Below are 23,539 nucleotides of genomic sequence, written 5' to 3' on the forward strand. Positions count from 1 at the left end.
ACAATCTACATTACAAAGATATTCTTCTTCATTTGAAATAACATAAAATTAGTTATAAAAAAATAATTGTGTTCAGTGCCTCTTTTAGATACTAGCAGTTTTACATACACGGGAAAAGAAAGGACAAAAAGCTAAACCAAGTATACTTACTTTATTATTCTGGGTGTCAGGATGGGGTGGAGAATCAAGGTTTATTATGGCATGGAGTATATCATGAGTCAAATTACTAAGGTGCAATAGAGGATTGGCAACTACTGTTTTGGCACTGGCTGTACATGCGAAGAGGAGAGGTATTGAGGTTTGATCTGGCAGAGGGCCAGGAAAAACTGGTTCTAATGTTTCCTAGAAAAAAGAAAAGAAAACGAATCAAGCAATTACAGATCTCATAATACTATTTCAGCCTAACTAATGAAGAAATGTAGTGGCTCACTGGAATAAATTTCAGAAAGAATAACATGCTAAACAAATAGATTAAATTCTGCATATCTGAACACACAGATTTATCCAGAAAGGAGAACTTAAGAGGTAATTAAGTTCAACCTCTCACTCAAAGCAAGGATTCTCTCTACAATACCTCTGATACATGGGATTCATCAACACTTCCACTAATGAAGATCTTAATATCATACATGGAAGCTCATTCCACTTTCAAACTAGTGTAATTATTCCAACTTTTTATATATACCTTTAACCAAAATGTGCTTTCTTTTAAATTTCACCTCTTGGCATAACTCTAAAGCTACATAAAATAAATTGCAATTCCTCTGCCATGTGAAAATCTTTCATATATTTGATGAGCTCTAATATATTTCCTTTAAATGTTCTTTCTAAGCAAGACATCCCCATGTTCTTCCAACTAACCTTCTTGTGACATGGCTTTGCACAATCTCGGTTACCTTTCTTTAGACAGGCTGGTAGTGAAGTGCTCTGAACTGAACATAATGATACAGGAGTAGTCTGACTAATATATGATACAATAATGTCCCAGGATCAGGGCAGTATACTTATAAACAACCTTAGCTTTTTTGACATTGTATTAATAATTGATACTGAGCTTGCACCAAGAAAAAACATTTTTCCTTTGTCTTTGTTTTTTTGCTATACAGTGGGGTGAAGTGATTTGGCCAGGGTCACATAGCTAGTAAGTGTCAAGTGTCTGAGGCCACATTTGAACTCAGGTCTTCATCAATACAGGGCTGGTACTCTATCTACAGCACCATCTAGCTGCCCTCTTAAGTCTTTTCTTTGTTCTCAGTCTGTACTGGTGCAATTGGATTTTTTAGGCCAAGTGGAAGACTTTAAAATTGTTGTAATTTGTATCTGTTTTGAACTATTTTTCCAGTTTGTCCATATATTTTTGAAACTTGATTCTGTTATCCAACATATTAGCTATTCCTCATGCAACCTTGTCTTTTATGATTTTTTGCAAATCAACAAAAGTACTTTATGCTCCAGTTAAAATGCAGTTACCTCTCTAGATTTGGATAGCATTTTCCATCATGAATCCTCCAGAATTGTCTTGGATCATTGTATTGCTAAGAAGAGCTAAATCATTCACACTTGATCATCTTATAATGTTGCTATTACTGTGAATGTTTTGCTCTCTTCACTTTGTATCAGTTATTTTAAGTCTTTCCAGGTTTTTCTGAAATCAGCCTGCTCATCATTTCTTATAGCACAATAGTATACCATTACATTCATATACAACAACTTATTCAGCCATTCCTCAATTGATGGGCATTCCCTCAACTTCCAATTTTTTTGCCATCATAAAAAGAGCTGCTATCAAGTACATGTAGGTCCTTTTTTTTTATGATCTCTTTGGGATACAGACCTACTAGTGGTATTGCGGGATCAAAGGGTATGTACAGTTTGATTGGGCATAGTTCTAAATTGTTCTCCAGAATGGTTGATCCGTTTACAACACCACCAATAATGTATTAAGCATCCCAATTTTCCCACATCCACTCCAAAATTTATCACTTTCCTTTTCTGTTATATTAGCCAATCAGACAGGTGTGAGGTGGAACCTCAGAGTTGTTTTAATTTGCATTTTCTAATCAATAGTGATTTAGAGCCTTTGTTCATATGAGTATAGATAGCTCTGATTTCTTCATCTGAAAACTGCCTGCTCATATCCTTTGACCCTTTATCAAATGGGGAATGGCTCTTATTCTTATAAATCTGACTCAGTTTTCTCTCTGTATTTGAGAAATAAGGCCTTTATCAGAGACACTTGCTATAAAATTGTTTCATAGTTTTCTGCTTCCTTCTAATTATGGTTGCATTGGTTTTGTTTGTGCAAACCCTTTAAAATTAATAATAATTATAATTATGAATTTTACACCTCATAACACACTGTCTCACTTGTTTGGTTAAAAATTACTCCCTTCTCCACAGATCTGACAGGTAAACTATTTCTTGCTCTCCTAATTTGCTTAAGGTATCATCTTTTCTATCTGGATCCATGTACCCATTTTGACCTTATCTTGGTATACGGTGTAAGATGGTGTAAGATCCTTCCTGCCATACTATTTTCTAGTTTTCCCAGGAGTTTTTGTCAAATAGTGAGTTCTTATCCCAGAAGCTACAGTCTTTGGGTTTATCAAACACTAGATTACTATAGTCATTTACTACTGTGTCTTATGTGTCTAATCTATTCCACTAATCCATCACTCTATTTCTTACCTAGTACCAAGTAGTTTTGATAATTGCCACCTTATAATATAGTTTTAGATCTGGCACAGCTTCCTTTGCATTTTTTTTTCATTAATTCCCTTAACATTTTTGATCTTTTGTTTTCTAGACGAATTTTGTTATTACTTTTTCTAGCTCTATAAAATATTTTTTGGTAGTTTGACTGGTATGGCACTGAATAAGTAAATTAATTTAGGTAGAATTGTTATTTTTATTACATTGGCTCAGCCTACCCATGAGCAATTGATACTTTTCCAGTGGTTTGATCTGACTTTATCTGTGTGAAAAGTTGTAATTGTGTTCATATAGTTCCTGGGTTTATGTTGACAGGTAGACTCCCAAACACTTTTTATTATATCCTTAGTTATTTTAAATGGAATTTATCTTTCCATCTCTTGCTGCTGGGCTTTGTTGGTAATAAATAGAAATGCTGATGATCTGTGTAGGCTTATTTTATATCATGCAACTTTGCTAAAGTTGTTTATTATTTCAATTAGTTTTTTAGCTAATTCTCTAGGATTCTATGTCATCATTCATCTACAAAGAGTGATAGTACAGGAAACTGCCTATTCTAATTCTCTCAATGTCTTTTTCTTCTCTTATTGCTACAGCTAATATTTCTAGTACAATACTGAATAATAGTGGTGATAATGGGCATCCTTGCTTCATTCCTGATCTCAATGGGAAGTCTTCTAGGTTATCCTCATTATAGATAATGCTTGCTGACGGTTTTAGATAGAAACTATTTAACACTTTAAATAAAGCTCCTTTTATTCCTATGCTCTCTCGTGTTTTTAATAGGAATAGATGCAATACTTGTCAAAAACTTTTTCTGTATCTGCTGAGACAATCATATTATTTCTACTGATTTTGTTATTTATCTGCTCAATTACGCTTCTAGTCTTCCTAATACATTTTAACTGGAGCAGTCCTACTACTCCAGTTAAAATGGACAACAGGTATTTCAGTGGTAGATTGGGGAATCAAGTAGTTTACCTAGATTTTAGTCAAGAATATGATAAAGCATTTGTGTTATTCTTATGAAAAATATAGCAGTAGATAGAGCACCGGCCCTGGAGTTAGGAGGACTTGACTTTAAATCTAGCCTCAGACACCTGGGCAAGACACTTAACCCTGACTGCCTCCAAAAGCAAAAAAGAAAGAAAGAAAAAAATGAAGAAATATGGGCCAAATAGTAGTACAATTAAATAAATCTGGAACGAGCTTGAATAAACAGACTCAGAGAATAGTCAATGCTTTGACGGCAATTGTCAACTTAAAAGGAGTTTTCATTGGAGTGTCCCAGGTATATGTATTTAGCATATGTTGTTTAAGATTTTCATCAATAACTTAAATAAATCAAAGATGGCATGCTAGTCAGATTTGCAAATGACACAAAGTACCTCCAAAGTGATGCCAACAGGTTAGAACATTAGGCTGAATTTATTGAGATGAGATTTAAGAGTCTTACATTTAGGTTCAAAAAAATCAATTTCAGATTTAAGATGAGAAGGCATGGCTAGACAAGTTTGTCTGAAAAAGATCAAAGGTTTTTAATAGATTGTAAACTTAATAGCTGCTCTATCAGCTGAAAAAGCCAATGAAAATTTGGCTGTGCAAAAAAGAATTTAGGTATGAGTTATACTGTACTCTGACTTGCTCAGATTATATCTTAAATACTACGATCAGTTCTGGGTACCACATTAGTTTCCGCTCACTGGTGATCTTTAATCAAAGGCTAAATGAACAATTATTGTCTAATGTTATAGGGAAAATTCTTTTGGGGGTATGAGTTAGACTAGATGGCTTCCTAATTCAGAAAATAATTAATTTTCTTACTTGCCAATAATCTTCCTTTGCCTTCATCTTCCGTTGTATTATACTTTAACAAACAGAATATCCTCCCTAGTAGATTGTGTGCTCATGGGACCAGGGACTAATTTTTTCTAGTTGTATCCACACCCCAGCATGTAATAAGCATTTGATAAATTTGCAGAATTTTCGTAAAAGGCTGAAGACCAAGCCCTGCACAATGCCACTGGAGATCCTCCCTTCAGCTTGATGTTGAGCCATTAGTTACATATTCGAATATAGTTAGTCGTCTAGCTACAAATTCACATAAATGTACTACTATCAAGTCCATATTTTATCCATCTTATTCACAGAATATCATATTCCAAGTTCTCTGCTCCTTTCCGCCTTGCTGAAATTTAAAAACAAAATACTTTCCAAGGTTTTTTTTTTAATAAATCGATCTGGTGATTTTCACCAAAAAGAAAAAGAAACTATATTAGTTTGTCACTGGCTATACAGGCATTTCCAAGGATAATTAACAAACATCCAAGATCAAACAGGGCTTCTTCACATCTGCCTACAAACATGTCAGAATATCCCCATCCTAAACAAACCATGCTTTACTATTCAATCCAGTTAATGTCCTGTCATTCTCCTCCTATTCACTTGACATATCATGAGAAAAAGATGACTCTACGTTAGGCCTCTGCTTTCTCATCACTTACTTTGTTTTGACCACATGCAATTAGTCTTCAATGCCTCTGATCTCACCAAATGACTTTCTAATCATCAAAACCAATAGCTTTTTAAATTCTTTCCTCTTCTTAACTTCTCTGGAGCTTTTGATACTGTTGCCTCTTCTTAAATACTCTTCATGCTTTGGCTCTGGAGTCACCACATTCCCCTGGCTCTCTTCCTATTCCTCTAATTACTCCTTCCCAGTCTCTTTCACTGGCTCCTCCATCCTCTTTCCAACCCTTTAATATATTTTCCAAGGGTCTGTCATTGGTTGTCTTCTCTTCTTTCCCTTGACAATCTCATTCCAAGGCTTCAGCTACCACCTCCAATCAAATTACTTCCAAATCCATATTTATGTACAGAACTCCATTGTGGCTACCTGATTATCCCACATATCCAAAACTGAGTTGGTACCTCTTCTCATCAAACCTTATGCCTTTATGGTTTCTGTCTATGATTCTACTATTCACCACTGCTCCTATATCTATAATCACAGGATTAGCTTTGATTCTTTTTCTCCCTCATATCTGATAGCTAATCAGTCCAAAACAGATTCAGTATATTTCACTTCCACAACATCAAATCTCTCACCTCTTTTCTATTCTCACTCTCATCAAACCTAGTATAAGCCCCTCATTTCAATATACCCATAATGCTGTAATAGGTTCCTCAATGGACCTCTCCCCTTTTACACTTTCTGTCCTCACTCTTGACAAGTAATACATCTCTCATAAGGCTGCTTGTATTAAGTTGGTTGAGTCCCTCTGCTGCTCAAAATTCTCCAGTGGCCCCCTAATGCCTAATGAGTAAAGTTTAAATTTTTATGCCATCTACTAAAACTCCTCCACAACTGGTACAAACTACTTTTTAATCACTGTTTCATTACTTTACTTCACACAATCTATATTGCAGCTAATGTACACAACTTCCTTATCTCTGGAACATTCTTGAAAAATAAGAGGGCATTCCTTCTCTTTACCTGTTAAATTCCTATTCATCCTTTGAAGTCCAACCCAAATGCCATTTTTTCCACCACGTGATTGATCTCCATCCCAGTAAATAACAACTTTAATTCTCTTATATATCAAATAACACTTCTTGTTAGGACTTTCTATGTGTACTTAGCTATAGTATATAATAGCTGTGTTGGTATTTTAGCCCCCTATTGGAACAAGCTCCAAGAAGGTATGTTATATAATCTTTACATTTCCTCAGCACCTAGCAAAGTGTTTTGCATAGACAGATATTTAAATAGGTCATTAATTTTAATTGTTGCTACTGTGACTGTTACCATGGTATGGAAGCTGTCTTCCACAGTGCTGATAAACACTTAAGGCTTCTTTCACACTTCCCTGGCATTCACAGTAAGAAATCAATATTCAGGGGCAGCTAGGTGGCACAGTGGATAGAGCACCGGCCCTGAAATCAGGAGGACCTGAGTTCAAATCCGGCCTCAGACCAAATACTTGACACTTATTAGCTGTGTGACCCTGGGCAAGTCACTTAACCCCAACTGCCTTAAAAAAAATCAATATTCAGTAGATCCTTAGGATTGCTGACACTGAAATGTAATTATTTCACACTGAGTGTTACAATACCAAAGCATGACAGTTAAATTTTAAAAATATGTATTTCTTTAAGGCAAAGGGAGAATAAATTCAGCTGTCTTTTATGCATGTTTAGAAAAAATAGATTAAGGTTCATACCTGCTGAGATTCTTGTAAAAGTAGAATCAATTCCATTCTCACAGAGGCAAGGCCACCACCATGAGACCCATGCAGTATACAGTAACTAAGGAACATCCTTAGAAGGGACTGATACTTCAAAAGCCATTGTCGTCTCTTCTGGAAATTATCTCTCAATTGATTTACTTTTGGTTGATCAAATAAATCTCTTGTATTTTCACTTAATTCAGCTTCTTCCATATTTTCACTAAATACAGACTGTACATCTTCCACATCGGAACAATAGTCACAAGCCTTCTGAAGAGCTACCACCTCTTTTTCCAGCCAGTGGTATAGCTGGTACCTCAATTTCCCACCATCTATTTCATAGCCAGTGGATAATGTTCGCAACTCTATCGTAAGAATCTTTAAACATGCTCTAAATTTCAACTGTACAGCAATGATATCTTCTGATGGACTTAATATATCACTTTCATCTGTGCTGAGAGAGTCTGTGTAGCTGGAATTTGTTTCATTTATCTTTTCATCCACTTTTATCTGTGAAGGTTTTAGTTCTTTCATTGAAAGAGGTGTGTCCTCATTTTCTTCATCATTATCACTATCCCATTTTAGGTCTAAAGATTCATCCTGGAATACAACACTTGGTTGGCTCCAGTCAAATGAAAGAGTAGAATTTGATTGTTTATCTGATAAACCATCTGAAGAAGATCTCAAACCATTTATCACACACTCTGACCAATCAATACTAGATGATTTACAATCCTTTGTATCCAATCTTAATGGAGAAGAAGGAGAACAATCTTTACTAGTATCTGGAAAACTACAAGTTCTATAAAAAAGTTTTGTCCTCTTGATGACTTTAGGCATTTTTGATAATACCTCTAAAGCCAACATGGGACAACCAGCTTTTAAGTGAGCATGTGCAGTGGTGAAAAACAATCTTCTTTCACTTAAATTAATTTTGCCTGCTAATCCATTTTCTCCTGTTAAGCATATTTGTGTAGAAGATGCATCAGAAGAACCAAAATGGCGTCTCAGCAAAAGTGGATGTGTCCTGAGGTAATTGTAGAAATTAAACACTGCAGGGTTACAGGTGGAAGATGCCATGCCTTGATCTGAAAGAAAAAAAAATCAAATTTATGAATACAAAACCCAAAGAAACTTCTTAAATCTATATGTATTTCAGTAGCTGATCTGTTAAAATATGGGTTAAAAACAGTTATAACATAGTTTGCTGATGCAAATGAATACATTTCTGCCCAGTAGTTATATTGGCAGACTGCCAAATCAGCATTATCCATATCACAAACACACCCACACCCCCTCCATCTCTTTCTCTCTCTCTCTCACACAGACACACAGACACAGACACACACAAACACACACAGAGTAACTCATGATTACTCATCTATCTACCGGGTGAAAAACCAGAAAAGGGTGTTAACTAAAACAATGAGAAAGTGGAGGTTGAAAAAAAAAAGATCTATACATTATCTTCCCCTCCATCCCTATTTTGAGTACTTGTATAAAAATAAACGTAAAAATTCCAAAATCCATCTCATCACTCTCTTCAGGGGAGGAGGAGGGATGGGTAAAATGGGAATTGAAGAAACTAACGAAAGTAAAATAAAAATGTTTTCTCTAAAGAGTAATGGGAGATAAGAAAAGTAGAGATGAAACAAATGGATAAAGAAGAAAAAAAAACACCTTCTAGGTATTTCTAAGAGATTGGACTAGATGTAATTCATAGAAAGTGGCTTATCTAGTACTTTTTTAAGAATGTGAATTTGGGTTCATCATAATTTCATTAATTTTCTTAGACCAGAAGTATCAGATTATTTCTCTGACAGTCTGTTTATTTAACACTCTTCACACACTCTGTATCACACTGAACTATTTGTTTTTAATCACACATAACACACGCTACCCATCTCTAACTATGTATAAGTTTTTCCTCATGCCTGGACCCACTCAACTCTACCTCTAGGAGCTCTAATTTCCTCCAAATCTTAATTTACATGCTACTTCCCAAGGGAAGTCTACCCTGACTTGGCCAGTGACCTTTCCTCCAAAAATTACTTTGTATCTACTTTGAATATATATTTTGTTTTTGCTTCTCTGTGATTCAGTCTGACAGCAATGGAAATGGTAAAGTGACTCCATCTCTTGTACCACTTTTCCATTTTTTTCCAAGCAGCAGAACTATTATTAAGTACATCATTAAATAAAGTCTAACTTTTTCTAAAACATTTGATTACTTATACACACAATGAATATTCAAAGATATATTACACACATTATATACAGGTCTTATCTTGAACTAGACTGCAAGATTATGGAAGACTGGAAGCAGGTTTTACAGACTTTTAGCATAGTGCTGACATATAATGTGCCCAAATCATATTTATGAATAAATATAAAACTCAAAATTACAAACCATAATCTTATATTACCTTCTTCCTCTCTCAAGGGTTGTTTTATTAATGTATCTAGAGCCCTACTATAGTCTTCCAAGATCCAATACGCCATACTCCGAAGGAAAGGATCATCATGTATATTCGTGTTCACTGAACGGTGTTCTTTGACTGAAGAATCGATTCCCAAAACTTTTTTATGCAGGATAGATTTGTATGTTGCAGATGTGTCAAATTCAGATTCATAAAGTCTTGCTATTACCAAAGCCAACTGAACATCATTCAATTTTTCCAGACAAACCTAGAAATAAAGCCATGTTTTGTTACTTTTAACCCTAAAGAATGATTCTCTCATGTCTAAAAGTATACTTGGTATTAAGCTTCTAGAAAGTAGTAAGAAAAAAGATTTGAAAAATTAAGGATAATACTAAATACTACTTGCCAATGTCATAGATTTGTAACCGATAAAACTAACCAACCTAGGGAAATCTGGAATTTCAGTTCTTGATACTATATTCTAGTAAGAACACTGATAAACCAGTCAATATTCAGAAGGAGGGCAAGCAGGATGGGTGAAGGGACTTAAGTTCTGGGCATATACAGGGGTCAGAAGAAGGAAAGTGGGGTGTTTAACTTATAGAAGAGATGTCCTAGAGGACAAGTCAAGGCCAATGGGCAAAAACTGCAAATTTATGTTTAAGGTAAGAAAAATTTTCCTAAAAACCAGAGCTGTCCAAACACAGAATGGGTGACCTGGGAAGCTAGAGGACTTATCCCTCTCTGGAGCTCTTCAAGCAAAAGCTAGCTGACCATTTGTTGGGTAAGTTTTAAAAGGGATTCCAATTTAGGTGTGACTTGTACTAGGATGGCTTCTGATGTCATGTGTCTCCTTAAAATAGATTTAGAGCACTACATTTACAGGTATGAATTTAAGTTACAAATTTTGTTTCACTCTACAAAATGAAGGCCTTTCCAAATAAGCAATGAGTGTTTCTGGACTATAAAAGTTTATTAATGGTGAGGGGCTTGAATGCAGAATTCACTTATAATTCATATGACCCTCCCTGCAAAATGTCATGAATGTTGGATTACAACATCTTTTTATCCTTTATTTAGCCTGATCCCAAAAAATGCTTGAAAAAAAAAGTTAAAAAACATAAGAACTGAACTAGTAAATTAGACAGTACTGATCAAAACATACTGAGAGAAAAATATACAGATAAATTAGTTAAAAGCCTGAAGAAAATACCTGCCTCCATTCATACTCTTCACAGAGGCAAAAATAATCTGCCTTGTTGTATTTTTGTTTAAACAACTTCAAGGCTCTGTTGCATATTTTTCTTCAGTCTCTACGATCTTAGCACCATTCTACTGAAATGGTTCTCTTCAAAGTCATCAATGACTTAAGAGAAACATTTTTTTCCCTCAGTCCTCATATCCTCTTTGACTTCTCACGAGTAGTGAAATTACTGATCACTGTCTCTCCCTATATATTCTCTTTTTCTTTTGGCTTCTGAGGCTAAAAGATGCTTCCCCTGGCTCTCCTCTTCAGTCCCTAGGCAAGAGTTTATAAACTAGAGCCATTGCCCTGAGCCCATTGTTTTTGTACCACGTGAACTAGAATTTTACATTTTAAAATAAAGTTTTGCTCTACTAAAAATATGAAAACCATTCTTAGTTGCTGGCTAAACAGGCCCCACTGTATTTGACCCTCAGGCCATAGTCTGAGGATCCCTAAAGGATCCTTCTCTTGGATTCTTCTTGGCTTTTCTTCCCCTTCCCCAAATTTCTATCCTCAGATCTCTTCTCATCTCTCCCAGTTCCTTCAGTAATACCACATACTCCCTTGATTTCAATATTAATTCACTGCAAATGACTTCCAGTTTACTAATAATGACCTGAATTCTTCCCTAGTTCCAGACCCTTCTATAACTAGCTAAAGTAATTTCTACCTGTTACTGCAAATTCAACACCATATCATCTTTTCCCTAACCTGATTCCTTCTTCCTTCTGACTTTACAATTTTGCTGAACAATACCAAAGTTTACCAAGTAACCTACATTTGAAATACTAAACCCTTTACCATTTATACCCAGTTCTAAAATCCCATGCATTCTGCTTCTAGAATATCTCATATCCATAGTAGTTTGTTGTATCCATATTCCTCTCCTCTATTATTATTGCTACCACCACCATAGTATATACCCAGCTACTGCCTCCAAACAGGTCTTCTTGCCTTCATTTTCTTCCCCCATCCAAGTCCAGACTTCACTTTAATGCCAGATTAATCTTTCTTATAACATCATCTAGTAATGTCACTCTTCACCCAAAAAAAATAAAATCTTCAGTGTAATATTACATAAAGATCAAACTTGGAATTCAAAGTCTTCTACAATCCTGTAAAACCTTATTTGTAGCCTTATATTATGTAACACCAGCATGGGAAGTATACAGAGAGCTAATAATCTTAACCGGTTTTTATTTTTTATTATAATTTATTCTATTTAACAATCTTGGAAGTTCAGAGCCATCAGAAATTCCAGTGCAATATCAGGTGCGATTGGGAATTCAGGAATCTCTGTAGAGCTGTTAGTGTTGCAAACCTTGTAGGTAAAAAACATGCATACTTTTGATAGCACATGTGATGGAATTTCTCTAAAATTAACCTCACTGGTTTCATTTTCAGCAAAATGACCTGGGCCACTTAACATGGCTTTTATTGTTCCTGATGTTAAAATATGCTCCCTTTTACAATAAATTCATGACCATCGGAACATATCAATTTCACATACATAGCACCTGGGCCCTCACACTCGCTGGATGTTTTCTCTTCTCCATTCATTATTTCCTTATGAAATTATATTTTGTTTCCACAGGAATTTTAACAAAACACCATCCTGACAAATGACCATCCAATAAGAAGCATATTCCACCTTGGTTCTGCCTAGAATCTGTGTGATTCTAGACAAGTCACTTAACTTGAGCTTCAGTTCTCATTTTTTGAGTTAGTCATACATTTCAACGGATCTTTGATGGAGGAGGAGGGATGGTACTACTTTTCATTCCAGCCAAATGCCTTTCTCCAGCGCTAACAAGCTGAGTGATTACGGCATCACGGGAGCCTGGTTTCTGTCCAGACACCCCTGGGAAAGCCAGCCAGGGTCAGATCCAGCAATGCCAGGAGAAAAGAAGACTCCTCCCCTCCATCCTAACTCCACCCACGAAGGCGGCAGGGCATCCAGCCAGGCCACTGGGGCCACTATGGGAACCTCCCAGCTGTTGAAAGCCCTGCAAGGGGATGTGCAGAGAGACCCTGCCATCCTCCCCTCCCCGTGCCCTACGATGGCCCATGATTTAACTTCTTAATGCTCTCTTAGTGGTCTACATTTCAGAGAAGGTGAGGACTTAAATTGACAGAACCAACTTATTTATCTGGGAGTTACTTTTTCCCCATGAAATCATAGGGGCAGTCCTATGTATCATAGTAGTATATCTATACTTCAGCCGGTACATACTACTTTGTCATTTTCTGCACACATTCTCTACTTTCCTGGCTCCATAACTTTGTTAGCACTATTCTTTTTGTTTGTAATGCCCTATATTCTACTTTCCTCCCATATAATCTACCTTCACATACCTACTGAATTCCTGTTTATATTCTGAAGCCCATTTCAAATATCATCTCCTACACCAAGGCTTCCTAATTTTTTCCCAGAGATGGTATAGTGCTATTTTTGTAGCTTTCTGATACAAGTACCATGTTTTATTTAACATATAGTGATACGTATAATCAACCTATTCAATTAATTCAACAAACATTTAAGCACCCACTATATTCAAGACATTATGCTACTGCCTCCATGACAACAGTGACTGTGTCTCAACTAATCTTTTTACCACTTTCCACTCTTGATACGGTTCTTAGTAGATGCTTAAATATGTAGAGAGGTTTTTACTTCTCTATAGAAATTTTTAATTGCAATATTCTAGGTCAAAACATTGGGCATAACATATAACTTGATATAAAAATGAAATCAGAAATTGAAGTAGCATCACAAATAAAATGTTTTAAAAGCTATTCCTATCACAAATTATTATATGTTTGTATATACAGAAATATATTCAAATATATACATTTCACTAATTACCTCAACTGCATCTTTCAGGCAACCAGCCAGAAGAAAAAATGCTGCAGAATGTTCAAATCTTTGTTTGCCTAGCAAAGAAAAGGCATTCTTTAATGCTGCCTTACGCCACCTGTCATCTGCAAAATTATGTCCAAAAAACTGTGTCATCTTGGTATCTTTTTGAGATCTAAAGAAAAAACAAACATCAAGAAAATCTGAGAATCAGAACTTTTCTGGGGAATTCAATTCCAGCCTAGGCAATAGTTTCAAAGCAATAAGTAGCCAACGACAATTTCATGCCACGCAACACAATGACATATATTCTTTAAACAAGAAATCAAAATATTACTAATAGTGCCCCCTCACCAAAGTCTAACAAATGATTTTTAAAAGCACATTACTACAACCACCTTAAAATCTAAATAAAATTTCCCATGGAAATATTCTGCCTTCTCCATTATCTTCACAATTTTCACTTTAAAAGACATCTTTTTCCTGCTACATAAACACTGTTACTGATGACATAGTGAGGATCAATTTAGTTTAAATACCTTGGGCAATAAAGGCCCAGAGAGTAAGATCTTCTCCAAAGCAGCCTTGGGAAATTTAGTGACTAAATTGGCCCTAAGGTTGCTCCAATGGAGTCCTAACAGTCCATCCATTTGATTGTGCAGAATTTACTTCAACTCCTAATGCTCTGGGGAGAGACTAAATCTTGTATTTTTTTTTCTAGTGAACTAAAACTAAATTAAAATATAGGGATAGAGCATCATTCAAGTCCCAGCATTAGCCTTGACATTTCTTGCTTATTAGCTATTTCAGAGTATTCTTAAGAAGTCAAGTAGAAAAATGACTCCTTAAGAAATTTCTCCTAAATTAACCCAATGAATGACACTCCTAACAACCAATGTAAATTGACTTGCTTTTTAAAAATTTATGAAAAATGGCAGCCATATTATTGTGTTATTAAAGTTTTGTCAATATGGGTATTGAAAAAAAAGTCAATTTCCAAGTGAAAGGAAAAAAGCCAGTAGATATTTTTTCTAAATATAGCCATAAAACTGCACCAAAAGGGAAAAAATACAATTCTTCACCCAGTATATTTTAGTGTTTATTAAATGCTTCTAATTAAAAACATAACTCTCTGCCATACCTGTATAACCCCCATATCACAGCCTTCTTCTTCATTGCAAGATAAAAAATGGCAGCATCTAATGGATCATTTTTTCTATAAAAAGCCGCTTTAGCAACCTGTAATCAGAAACTACAGTTTAATACTTGCTTATGTTTCATATGTACACTTCGAAAAATATGATTTCTAAAGTAAGAAAATATGTTCGAAATGCTATCCATTTGTAGATGTACAACATTAGTGTGCATTAGCTGTGTATTTATAGTTCAGTTTGTTTAAAAGATAGGATAAGTTAGACAGGATAGGAGGGGATAGGATAGGAAAATATAAGGTAGGATTTTGTTGTCTCAAATTTTTATCCCTATACTAGTTACATATTATTGAATGTTTTAAGACTGATGTTAGAGAAAAGAGAAAATTTTATTTCTAAATATCAAAAAATCAAAGAGCATCATAATTTAGAATATATGAAAACCATGCCTAATAGTATTTACTTAATATTTATTAAATTGAACTGGATCTTCTGGAGTGGAGAAAGGAAAGAAGAACCAGAAAGGGGCAAACAATAGGTGGCTGGAGCAGCAATTGTTTTATAAAAGCTGGATTGGTCCTTAAGGACTAGAGAGTTCTTAGCTTCCTTGCAGCCAAGGCATGAAAGGCTTAATATCCCTAAAGAAACAGGCATCAGAGACTAATGGAATTCCCATGGTCCTAAAGGTATGGAGATGCCTTTCTATTGTTACTTGCCACAATGAATCCAGAGGAAGTTGTGTTTTATTTTAATTTAACCAGGAATTACTAAATTCCCTTTACTGCATTTTCTGGTCCATTGGTGCCTCATTGTGTCCTAACCTCATGTTTAATCACCATACTGATCCAAGTTACGCCTGACCCAGAATATTAAAGTATTTATGCTTTCAAAAACCTTTTGACAAAGTTTTTATAGCAAAATATATTTTTAAATGATTGAATTAATATAAAGATAAAAAGAAAAAAGAACAAGAATGTATGTTGCTTCTATGAATGAAAAAGGACAGTATTCATACCGTGGTTCCCCTATAACCTAATACACTTGAAGGAAAAGAATCTATTCTTTTAATAGGATAAGGCTCTAAGACACTATGTGTTATTTTTTGATCCCATTTGGCACCCTGATCCTGCAACCTTTTAATCTTTGCAAATTTAGCCCTAACTCACAACTCTGGAGTTAATGGGTCCTGTCAGTAACCAGCAGAAAATCCTCACAAATTATTCCTTGCCACTTCTGATTTACTGCCCTTGTTCTTTGCCCCAACTCTCATTCTCTAACCCAGCCACAGTTCCTCTAGGACTGAGGCTGGACCTTTCTTCCTTGTCTTATTCTTTCCTATCATTACAAACCTAAATATCTAACTGTGAAATCCAATTCCTATTGTAAGGTCTTTCTGCACTTAGAATAGTTAACTATACTTTTCCATGACTCCTAATTTTTTAAAAAATTATCTCAGGATTATGAGTTTACATTTAAGTTCCACTTCAACAAAGACAGGGAGGTATACTGGGGCTCTAGAAGTCTATGACAACATAATATAAGCTCTGGCAGATCCTACAAAGCTGGAAATGCTTCAGGTATAGGCCTAGTGATAGATTTCATGTCTCTTCTCTGAGGACCAAGACCAGCATTACCTCAGAGAGGTGAGGAATTTTTTTTGTCCTAACAACTTTACAAGTTGTAGAGGATTTATAATTAGTGATAGTAATCCATACTGATGAAATCACAACTCCCTGGAGTGGTTAAAAAGAACAAGTTCCAGTTAAGCCTTTCCTCTCTTAAACTATTTAAGACTGTACCCCAAATCCCAACCAGCTCCTTTACAAAAGTAGGTCACTGATTCAGGAGGACAGGCAGAGTGTCGGTAATCAACATAAAGCTATGGCCAGCATGTGAAAAGTAAGTCAAAGCTTACATTCTGTTGACAAAAGCATTAATATTTATTAGCATTTATTCATTTAACATAAGTTTCAACATAAACTCAAAATAGCACCGTTAGTGCTGAATCATAGCATTTTTTAAAAATGCAGATGACTAAAAAGTACTTGTTAGCATAATAGTTCATTTTTACACTAAATTATTTACCTTTTCTATGCACTTGCGTAAGACTCGAGTGTTTCGAACCCACCACCCTACACCCATAGCTCTTAGTTCTGACCAGGTGGGATCATCTTTCTGCATGGCAGGCAGCATATTCAGTAGCTCTTCTTCTGCTACAGAATGAAATGCCCACGCAAAATGACTAGTAGAGAGACCTGACAACAGGAAAACAAATGGAATGTTGTAATTCTCAGTGTTAAAAACAAAACCTCCATCTCACAATGATTTATTGAAGGGAGGAGGGAAAACAGGGAGGACCTAGGAAAGGATCTATGATTTCATTGACACTAAGAAACTCTCATTTTGAAAAATCCCTTCATTAGTGCAGACTGGCACCTACCTTGGAACCTCTCTGAGATATCAGGTTAACTGACTTTTCCATGTAGTCACGCAGCTAGTACTATCATAAGGAAGACTTGAACTCAGGTCACCCCACCTTCAAAGTTGGACCTTTATCTATAAAAATTCCTATTAACTGGAAACAAATCTTGAAGAAACTATATTTCATAAAATTACTCCATACCTGAGGTGTGTCCAAATAATCATGTCATCATTACTATAAACAGGTAAGGTAAGTTTCTTATTTAAATATATTCTTATGTCCATTTAAGTATACCTTGGTGAAGGAGTTGAGCTCGATAGACAGGTGGAAGGGAAGTTGTGAGAAAAGTATGAAGGCGAACAGCCAAAAGAAATTTTAAGCCACATTCATCAAGAGTTTCTCCACCTATGAACAAAAAATACACTCTTTTACTTATTTTCATTGGAATAAAGCTAGAAAACAATTCCATTCAGTACATAACCAGCATAGATAAAAGTACATAACTTGACATGATGAGCCTAACCAATAAGATACTATGCATATAAGAAAAAGAAATTGAAACACATTGTTAAATTGAGGAAATAAAGTGTTGAGTATGAAATAAAGTAAAAATGAAAAGATTTCTTATTATGGAAAATAAGATGCTGTTATATAGGCAATTTAATTATATTGGCATGCTTGATCTTTTTTTGTAAACAAGGAAAATTGTTAGGTATTTCTTCAAGGTATATAGTATTTAATGTAATTCATAATCACATATATTTCAGAGGCATCCTGGCACTCACAGAGACTTGGATTTGAAGTCAGGGGACATGATCACGGGCCAATAACAAATCTCTTTGAGCTTCAGGTTTATCATTTATAAAAAGAGGATAATAATGTCTCCACTATCTCTTAGGGTTGTTATAACAAAAGTGCTTCACAAACTTTAAAATCTTACACCATCTTTAGCATTAACAAAACACTTTCTTCACAATTACCCTAAAGGGGAAGGAAATTGAGGCTTGAAGAAGTTAAAATTACTTTCTCACTATCAAATAATTAGTAAATTTTGGAGGTGCAACTCGAATCTATCTCTCATGAATTGAGTTGAGGGAGCTAAAGCTTATCATATAAATTAAATAATTGTAATAAGATAAAGAGGTTGTTTAGGGTGTCTTCATAACTCCTCTGTGAGTAGTACTAGATAAGAAAACTAAGTTACCAAAACATTAAGTGACTTGGTCAGGATCAAATAGCAAATAATGTGTTAGAACTAAGATTTAGGTCTGACTTTGTGACTAGAGTGCTCTCCCTGTTGTGCCACTACCTCTTTGCTGAGGAGAAAATGAAAACAAAGAGCTAAAAATTAATATATTTACATCAATTACTTTTACTCTAAGACAGTGTTTTGCCAAATTGTTTTCTACTATAAGAACAAAGATTCTGGAAGGAAAATATTGATGTCAGTGATACTATTCCCTCTACAATATTAAATAAGAAATTATTTACATAGCACTTTTATATATGGTCAGGGTTTTCTTCTCCTCCCTCCTTAACCACCCCATCCCCAAGATAAAAACTGGTACAGTGGAAAGACCACTGACTCTATAGTGAGAGGATATAGGTTTAAATCTCTGTGACTTTGGGCAATGCTTCTCTATATCTCACCTTTCTTATCTATAAAATTAGAGATATATTGGATGGCCTATAAGGTCCCTTCCAGCACTGAATATAATGCCAACCATAATTGCTTCTATTTTGCTCAAAAAATGCCCTGGGGTCCTTTTTATCTGGGAGTGGGGGTAAAGTTCATGACACCAAATCATTTGGATGATATTGAGTTTTTCAAAATATTTCAAATCTCAAAATGCTTCCCATGGCAAAATTTGTTGGGAAAAACTACTCAGAAATGGTCAACACCTTTCAAATTTTAAGCTATTGTAAAATTTTAAATAAAAAAAATTAATAATAAAGTACATAATAATGATAATAGCTAGCATGGACATAATGTGTTAAGATGTGCAAGGCTCTTTACAAATATCATTTCATTTTATCTTCACAACAAACTTGTGAATTATTGAGGTATTATCCCTATTTTATAGAAAAGGAACCTAAAGCAGACAGAGGTTATGTGACTTGACCAGTCACTTAACTAGTTGTCACAAAACTATTAAGTTTCTGAGGTCACATTTGAACTCAGGCCTTCCTGACTTAATGTCCAGTGCTCTATCCACTGTGCCACCTAAATTCCTTAAACATAAAACACAACTCATTTTTACCTTGGTTTCTGTCTCTGCTTTCACCAATATCAGTACTTGTAGTCGCAATAGTATCTGCTAAGGCCATCAAAGACATCTGTTCCATCCGGTTGAGTCCTGGTAAGCTAGAATGAAGTAAATGGCCTGAAAGAACTTGGGCATGTTCAGGACCAAAATAAGTTGGATTGTACTGAGAAAGATCAATAACCTTGGGCTTTGTATTTTCTTCTTCTGTCTCAAAGATATGAATATCATCAGTAGTTAGTTCTGATATCTGAAAAAGTTCATTGTAACTTTCATCACGTAATTGACTTGTTTTGTTTAAGTGACTACAATTACTGGATTTCTCTGATGAAGAATAAGGGCTATCATCATCCGCAGCAAGTAAGGCATATAAAGGGAGAGGGGGCACGGAATCTATTTCTGTGTAGTCTGTATTTTCAGTTTTATTGAATGCTGGAGGGTCTCTTGTGGTACTCCCACTTGCACTAATAGTAAGAGATCTAAGTCGGCGTTCATGATTGGATACTGCTTCATTCAAAGCCACAACTTCTCCTGCAATGCATTTAACGAGATGGGATAAAATGGCCTTAGCTCTACGCACTTTACCAAGATCCATGAGTTCTAAAAGTTGCAAGGGATGATACTGAGGTAAAGTTGGTGAGAGTGCATGAGCTGCTTCAAAAAGACCTGAATCTTCCATGTCCATATCAAGATCAAATGCAGTTTTCTTTCCACAAATTTTCTGTGCAAGACTAGTCATGGAGCGAGTTAATATTTTCTTTGGTGGGTGTAAACCAGACCCTGATGAACTACTCGGTTTCATTAAACTTACGATGGATGGAGTACTTCCATCATATGAGCCTGTGATCACAGGCTCTTGTTTGGAAGGTGGCTGCCACTGGGAATAAACATGCATCTCGCAGTCCATTCCTACCACAAGGATACCATCACGTACCCAAGATAAAGAAACAGGAAAAGGTGGTGATCCTTCTACTGAAGAAACCAAATCGACACACCGAAGCAGAACAAACTTGGACTGAGACAAAACTTTAGTGTTCTCCCATAGTGGGAATGCCAAGCCTTCTTTACCAGTTTGTTCCTGAACGTTGCCAGCCAGTTGTCCATACATAAAGAGCTTTGATCCAATTCCTACAGTAAGTATATGAGAACCATCTTCTCTAGACATCCAGTCTAAGTGAACTAAATGCTTTGTATATGGCATGATATTCTCTTTACTAGATAAATAAACCTCTTGTTTATTGTAGGCCACTAAATTGCTATCAATACTAATACCAGAGTCCAACATTGCACTTAATTCCTCTAAATGAATTGTCTGTTCAAGGATCCAAAATGAACCTCCTGTAGATTCACATTCAAAAATACTTACATGCATCATAAAGTCTTGAGAAGACCTACCATTAGATGCAGTCTGCTTGTAGGCTACAGCTAAACGATTTGTGTGTGCACAGCTAACTTCTATTGGCCTTCCAGGAATAGTTACAACACTGCTACTAGGAAGTCCATCCTCAATGAGTAAAGGCCATTCTTCCCAGATATACTCCAGATGACTTTTTGCAGTATTTTCTGAAGTGGCAGTCTCTGCAGCTGTTACCCTGCATCTCCAGAATCTCACTTTTTCATCTGAACATGAAGTTGCCAATAAATAGGGTGCACTGCATACCGGATATATGGAAGAGGAACTTAGATGTCCTAAAACAAAAAGAAATCATTCCTTAGGTAAAGTTTTCATCCTGTTTAGTTAAGTAGATTAATTTTCATATGATACATTTAGTTTTTGTCCTTTCAGAAGAGTATTATTAAAACATTAAGTAGTATATCTAGATATCAGTGCTTATTTAAAAAACCAAATATTTCAATATTAACTGTAAAAATATATAAAAACATATTTTGTATAATGTCAAGAATAAAATAAGCTCCAAGTAACACAGGTGTGCAGTTGGTGCAAGGAAAGCACAATAACACTATATAATTCTGGAGACCTTGAAGGATTTTTTAGTATACACCTACTCTTTCTTAATGGCCCTGCTTTAAAATAAAACTGATAAGATAAAATAAAGAGAAAAGACCACGCTCTCTATGTTGCTCTTTTAAAAAAAAAAGAAAAAAATGACTCCTTACTATGGAACTTCATGTTTTTTCTTTTAAGCCACCTTTAGAGCATTTTAAATAACTCCTAAACTACAGTTTCTGTCCACCATAATCTCTTCTATCAGTAACATTTTAATTAAAGGATAACATATACTTTTCACAGGACAAACAATAACAGACCTCGGAACTGTATCTTCAGAAAATAAAAAGGTACACCATTCTTTCTCAAATTTTATCAATTTCATTTTCAACAGCCTTACCCTATTTTTCATGCCAAATTTTGGAAAAGACAGAATTTCTAAGCTACTACAAAATCCCACCCTTTTGCCCAACCCCTCTCCATAAAAAGACTCACACAAAAAAAGCTTAGAGTGAAAGGTAACAGTACATTTGTTCCCTTCCACACACACACCACTTCAAGGTTAACATACGTATTTTTTAAAATAGTGAGTAATTTGGAGTTTATGGATATATGTAATGAGTTTTTAAAAATTTGAACATTTATTTTGGTAGTTACTAAAATGAGTATGGGGAGTTACAAATAAAAGAAAGATTTGTATGCTTTTGAAAACGCTCCCCAGTAACTCCTTTTTTCCATTTAGTCCAGAAAACAAGAAAGAAGAGGAAACTGAAATGATTACCTTGTAGAGAATTGATAAGTATTCAGAAATGACAACTTTCTATGCAAGACAGCAAGCAGGAGAACAGGTATAACACTGAAGTACAGATATACTCATAAGTAGAAGGAAGAAATAAGCTTTGTTTTGTAGTACATATACGTTGGGTTGTTTTTTTTTTAAGACCTTTTTCTACAAAGCTTAGGAGCTGATTGCCTGGGTGCCTTAGAAACTTTCTCTTAAAAAGTATCCTAAGATTTAGTTTAAAGCAATAGAATATATTTAGCTAGGGTCTTAGCATAATCTTTAAAAATCTTAAGTTTTCCAAATTACAAATATTTCAAATTATATCAACAACCTTACACAAGGAGCTTAAAGCATCTGATCAAGTTATTTATCATTATTCTTTCTGTTCTTGCTTCACAATTACTTGAAAAACAATGGTTATATATGAATACCAAAACAATAGAAGAATATTTATATATGTGAAACACTTATGGATTCCAAATTTTTATTATTTTCATTCCTTAAGATTCACAAACCTGCTGATGGCTTAACACTGATTATCTCAACTCCTTCTGGCAAATTCAATTCTTGGCTATATACCATTTCTGAAGAAAGAGTCAATTTACTAGTACTTTGAAGATTTGCTCTGCAAGCCTGATATTTCTTTGAAAAAGGAGATTGGATCTTTTCTGGAGAAGAAGATAACTCTTCCTGTTGCAACACTGTACCAGACACACTTGCATCTATTTTCTCATCTGAAAGATAATGTATAAAAATATGTATAACATAATTCTATAATATTTTAAAACAAAGTTAATACATTTTGTGAGTAAAAAGAAAACTAATTTCCCCTAAGCTACTGATATCACATTCTAAATACAACAAAAAAACGCCCAACAAACTTAATTTGGACAAGAAAATGAATGTTTGAGACCATAAAGTGAATGGTATGCGCAAAAGTATGTGTATGTGTGTGTGTGTGTGTGTAAGGTAACCAAAACAGTTCTAGTTACCTTTATATTAACAAAAATTTTATTTTACCTCAAAAAAATTACTACCTACCTACTGAGACAGGAATGGATTTTAAATGTAAATTCCACATATGAAGTAATGAACGGTTATCTTGAGAATTCTCTATTACAACTAAGTAGAATTTTTCAGAAAATCCATTAGGTTGGGTACCTGTTGGTATTAAGAGGCTTTGTTTAGTATAAGTTTAGAAAATAAAAGATACATCTTTAAAAATAGAAGTCAAAAATAATAATTAAGAGTAGTAACTCAAGTTTTTATACAACATACTTTAAAAAAGATTACCAACAAAGATGACAGGACATAAGAAAATTATCAAATTTTCCACTTTCTAACAAGATCTGAATTAGGTGAATTATTTAACATCCCTATAATATGCCTATATTTCATGAACAGAATTAGTTTTTAAAGGTCAACTGAAAATAAGTTTCTGATATTATGAAAACCATTTTTAATACATACAGATATCATAGCAAAAAGTCAGAAAATTAGCTA

General features: G+C 34.9%; 1 protein-coding gene and 1 pseudogene across 1 annotated transcript in view; both read right to left on the reverse strand.

Moving 5' to 3' along the window:
* DMXL1 (Dmx like 1) overlaps window positions 1–23,539 on the reverse strand; it is a 146,961-nt gene that overhangs the window by 67,170 nt on the left and 56,252 nt on the right. Inside the window, 10 exon segments of the mRNA XM_020979016.2 lie at window positions 151–342; window positions 6,936–8,029; window positions 9,368–9,629; window positions 13,477–13,642; window positions 14,609–14,706; window positions 16,704–16,873; window positions 17,335–17,445; window positions 19,302–20,993; window positions 22,552–22,770; window positions 23,078–23,197. Of these exon segments, the coding sequence (XP_020834675.1) occupies window positions 151–342; window positions 6,936–8,029; window positions 9,368–9,629; window positions 13,477–13,642; window positions 14,609–14,706; window positions 16,704–16,873; window positions 17,335–17,445; window positions 19,302–20,993; window positions 22,552–22,770; window positions 23,078–23,197 (4,124 nt within the window).
* LOC110202742 (elongin-C pseudogene) lies at window positions 11,791–12,407 on the reverse strand (annotated as a pseudogene).

Source organism: Phascolarctos cinereus, unplaced genomic scaffold, assembly GCF_003287225.1.
Source record: "Phascolarctos cinereus isolate Bilbo 61053 unplaced genomic scaffold, phaCin_HiC Scaffold_4;HRSCAF=312, whole genome shotgun sequence".
NCBI lineage: Eukaryota > Metazoa > Chordata > Mammalia > Diprotodontia > Phascolarctidae > Phascolarctos > Phascolarctos cinereus.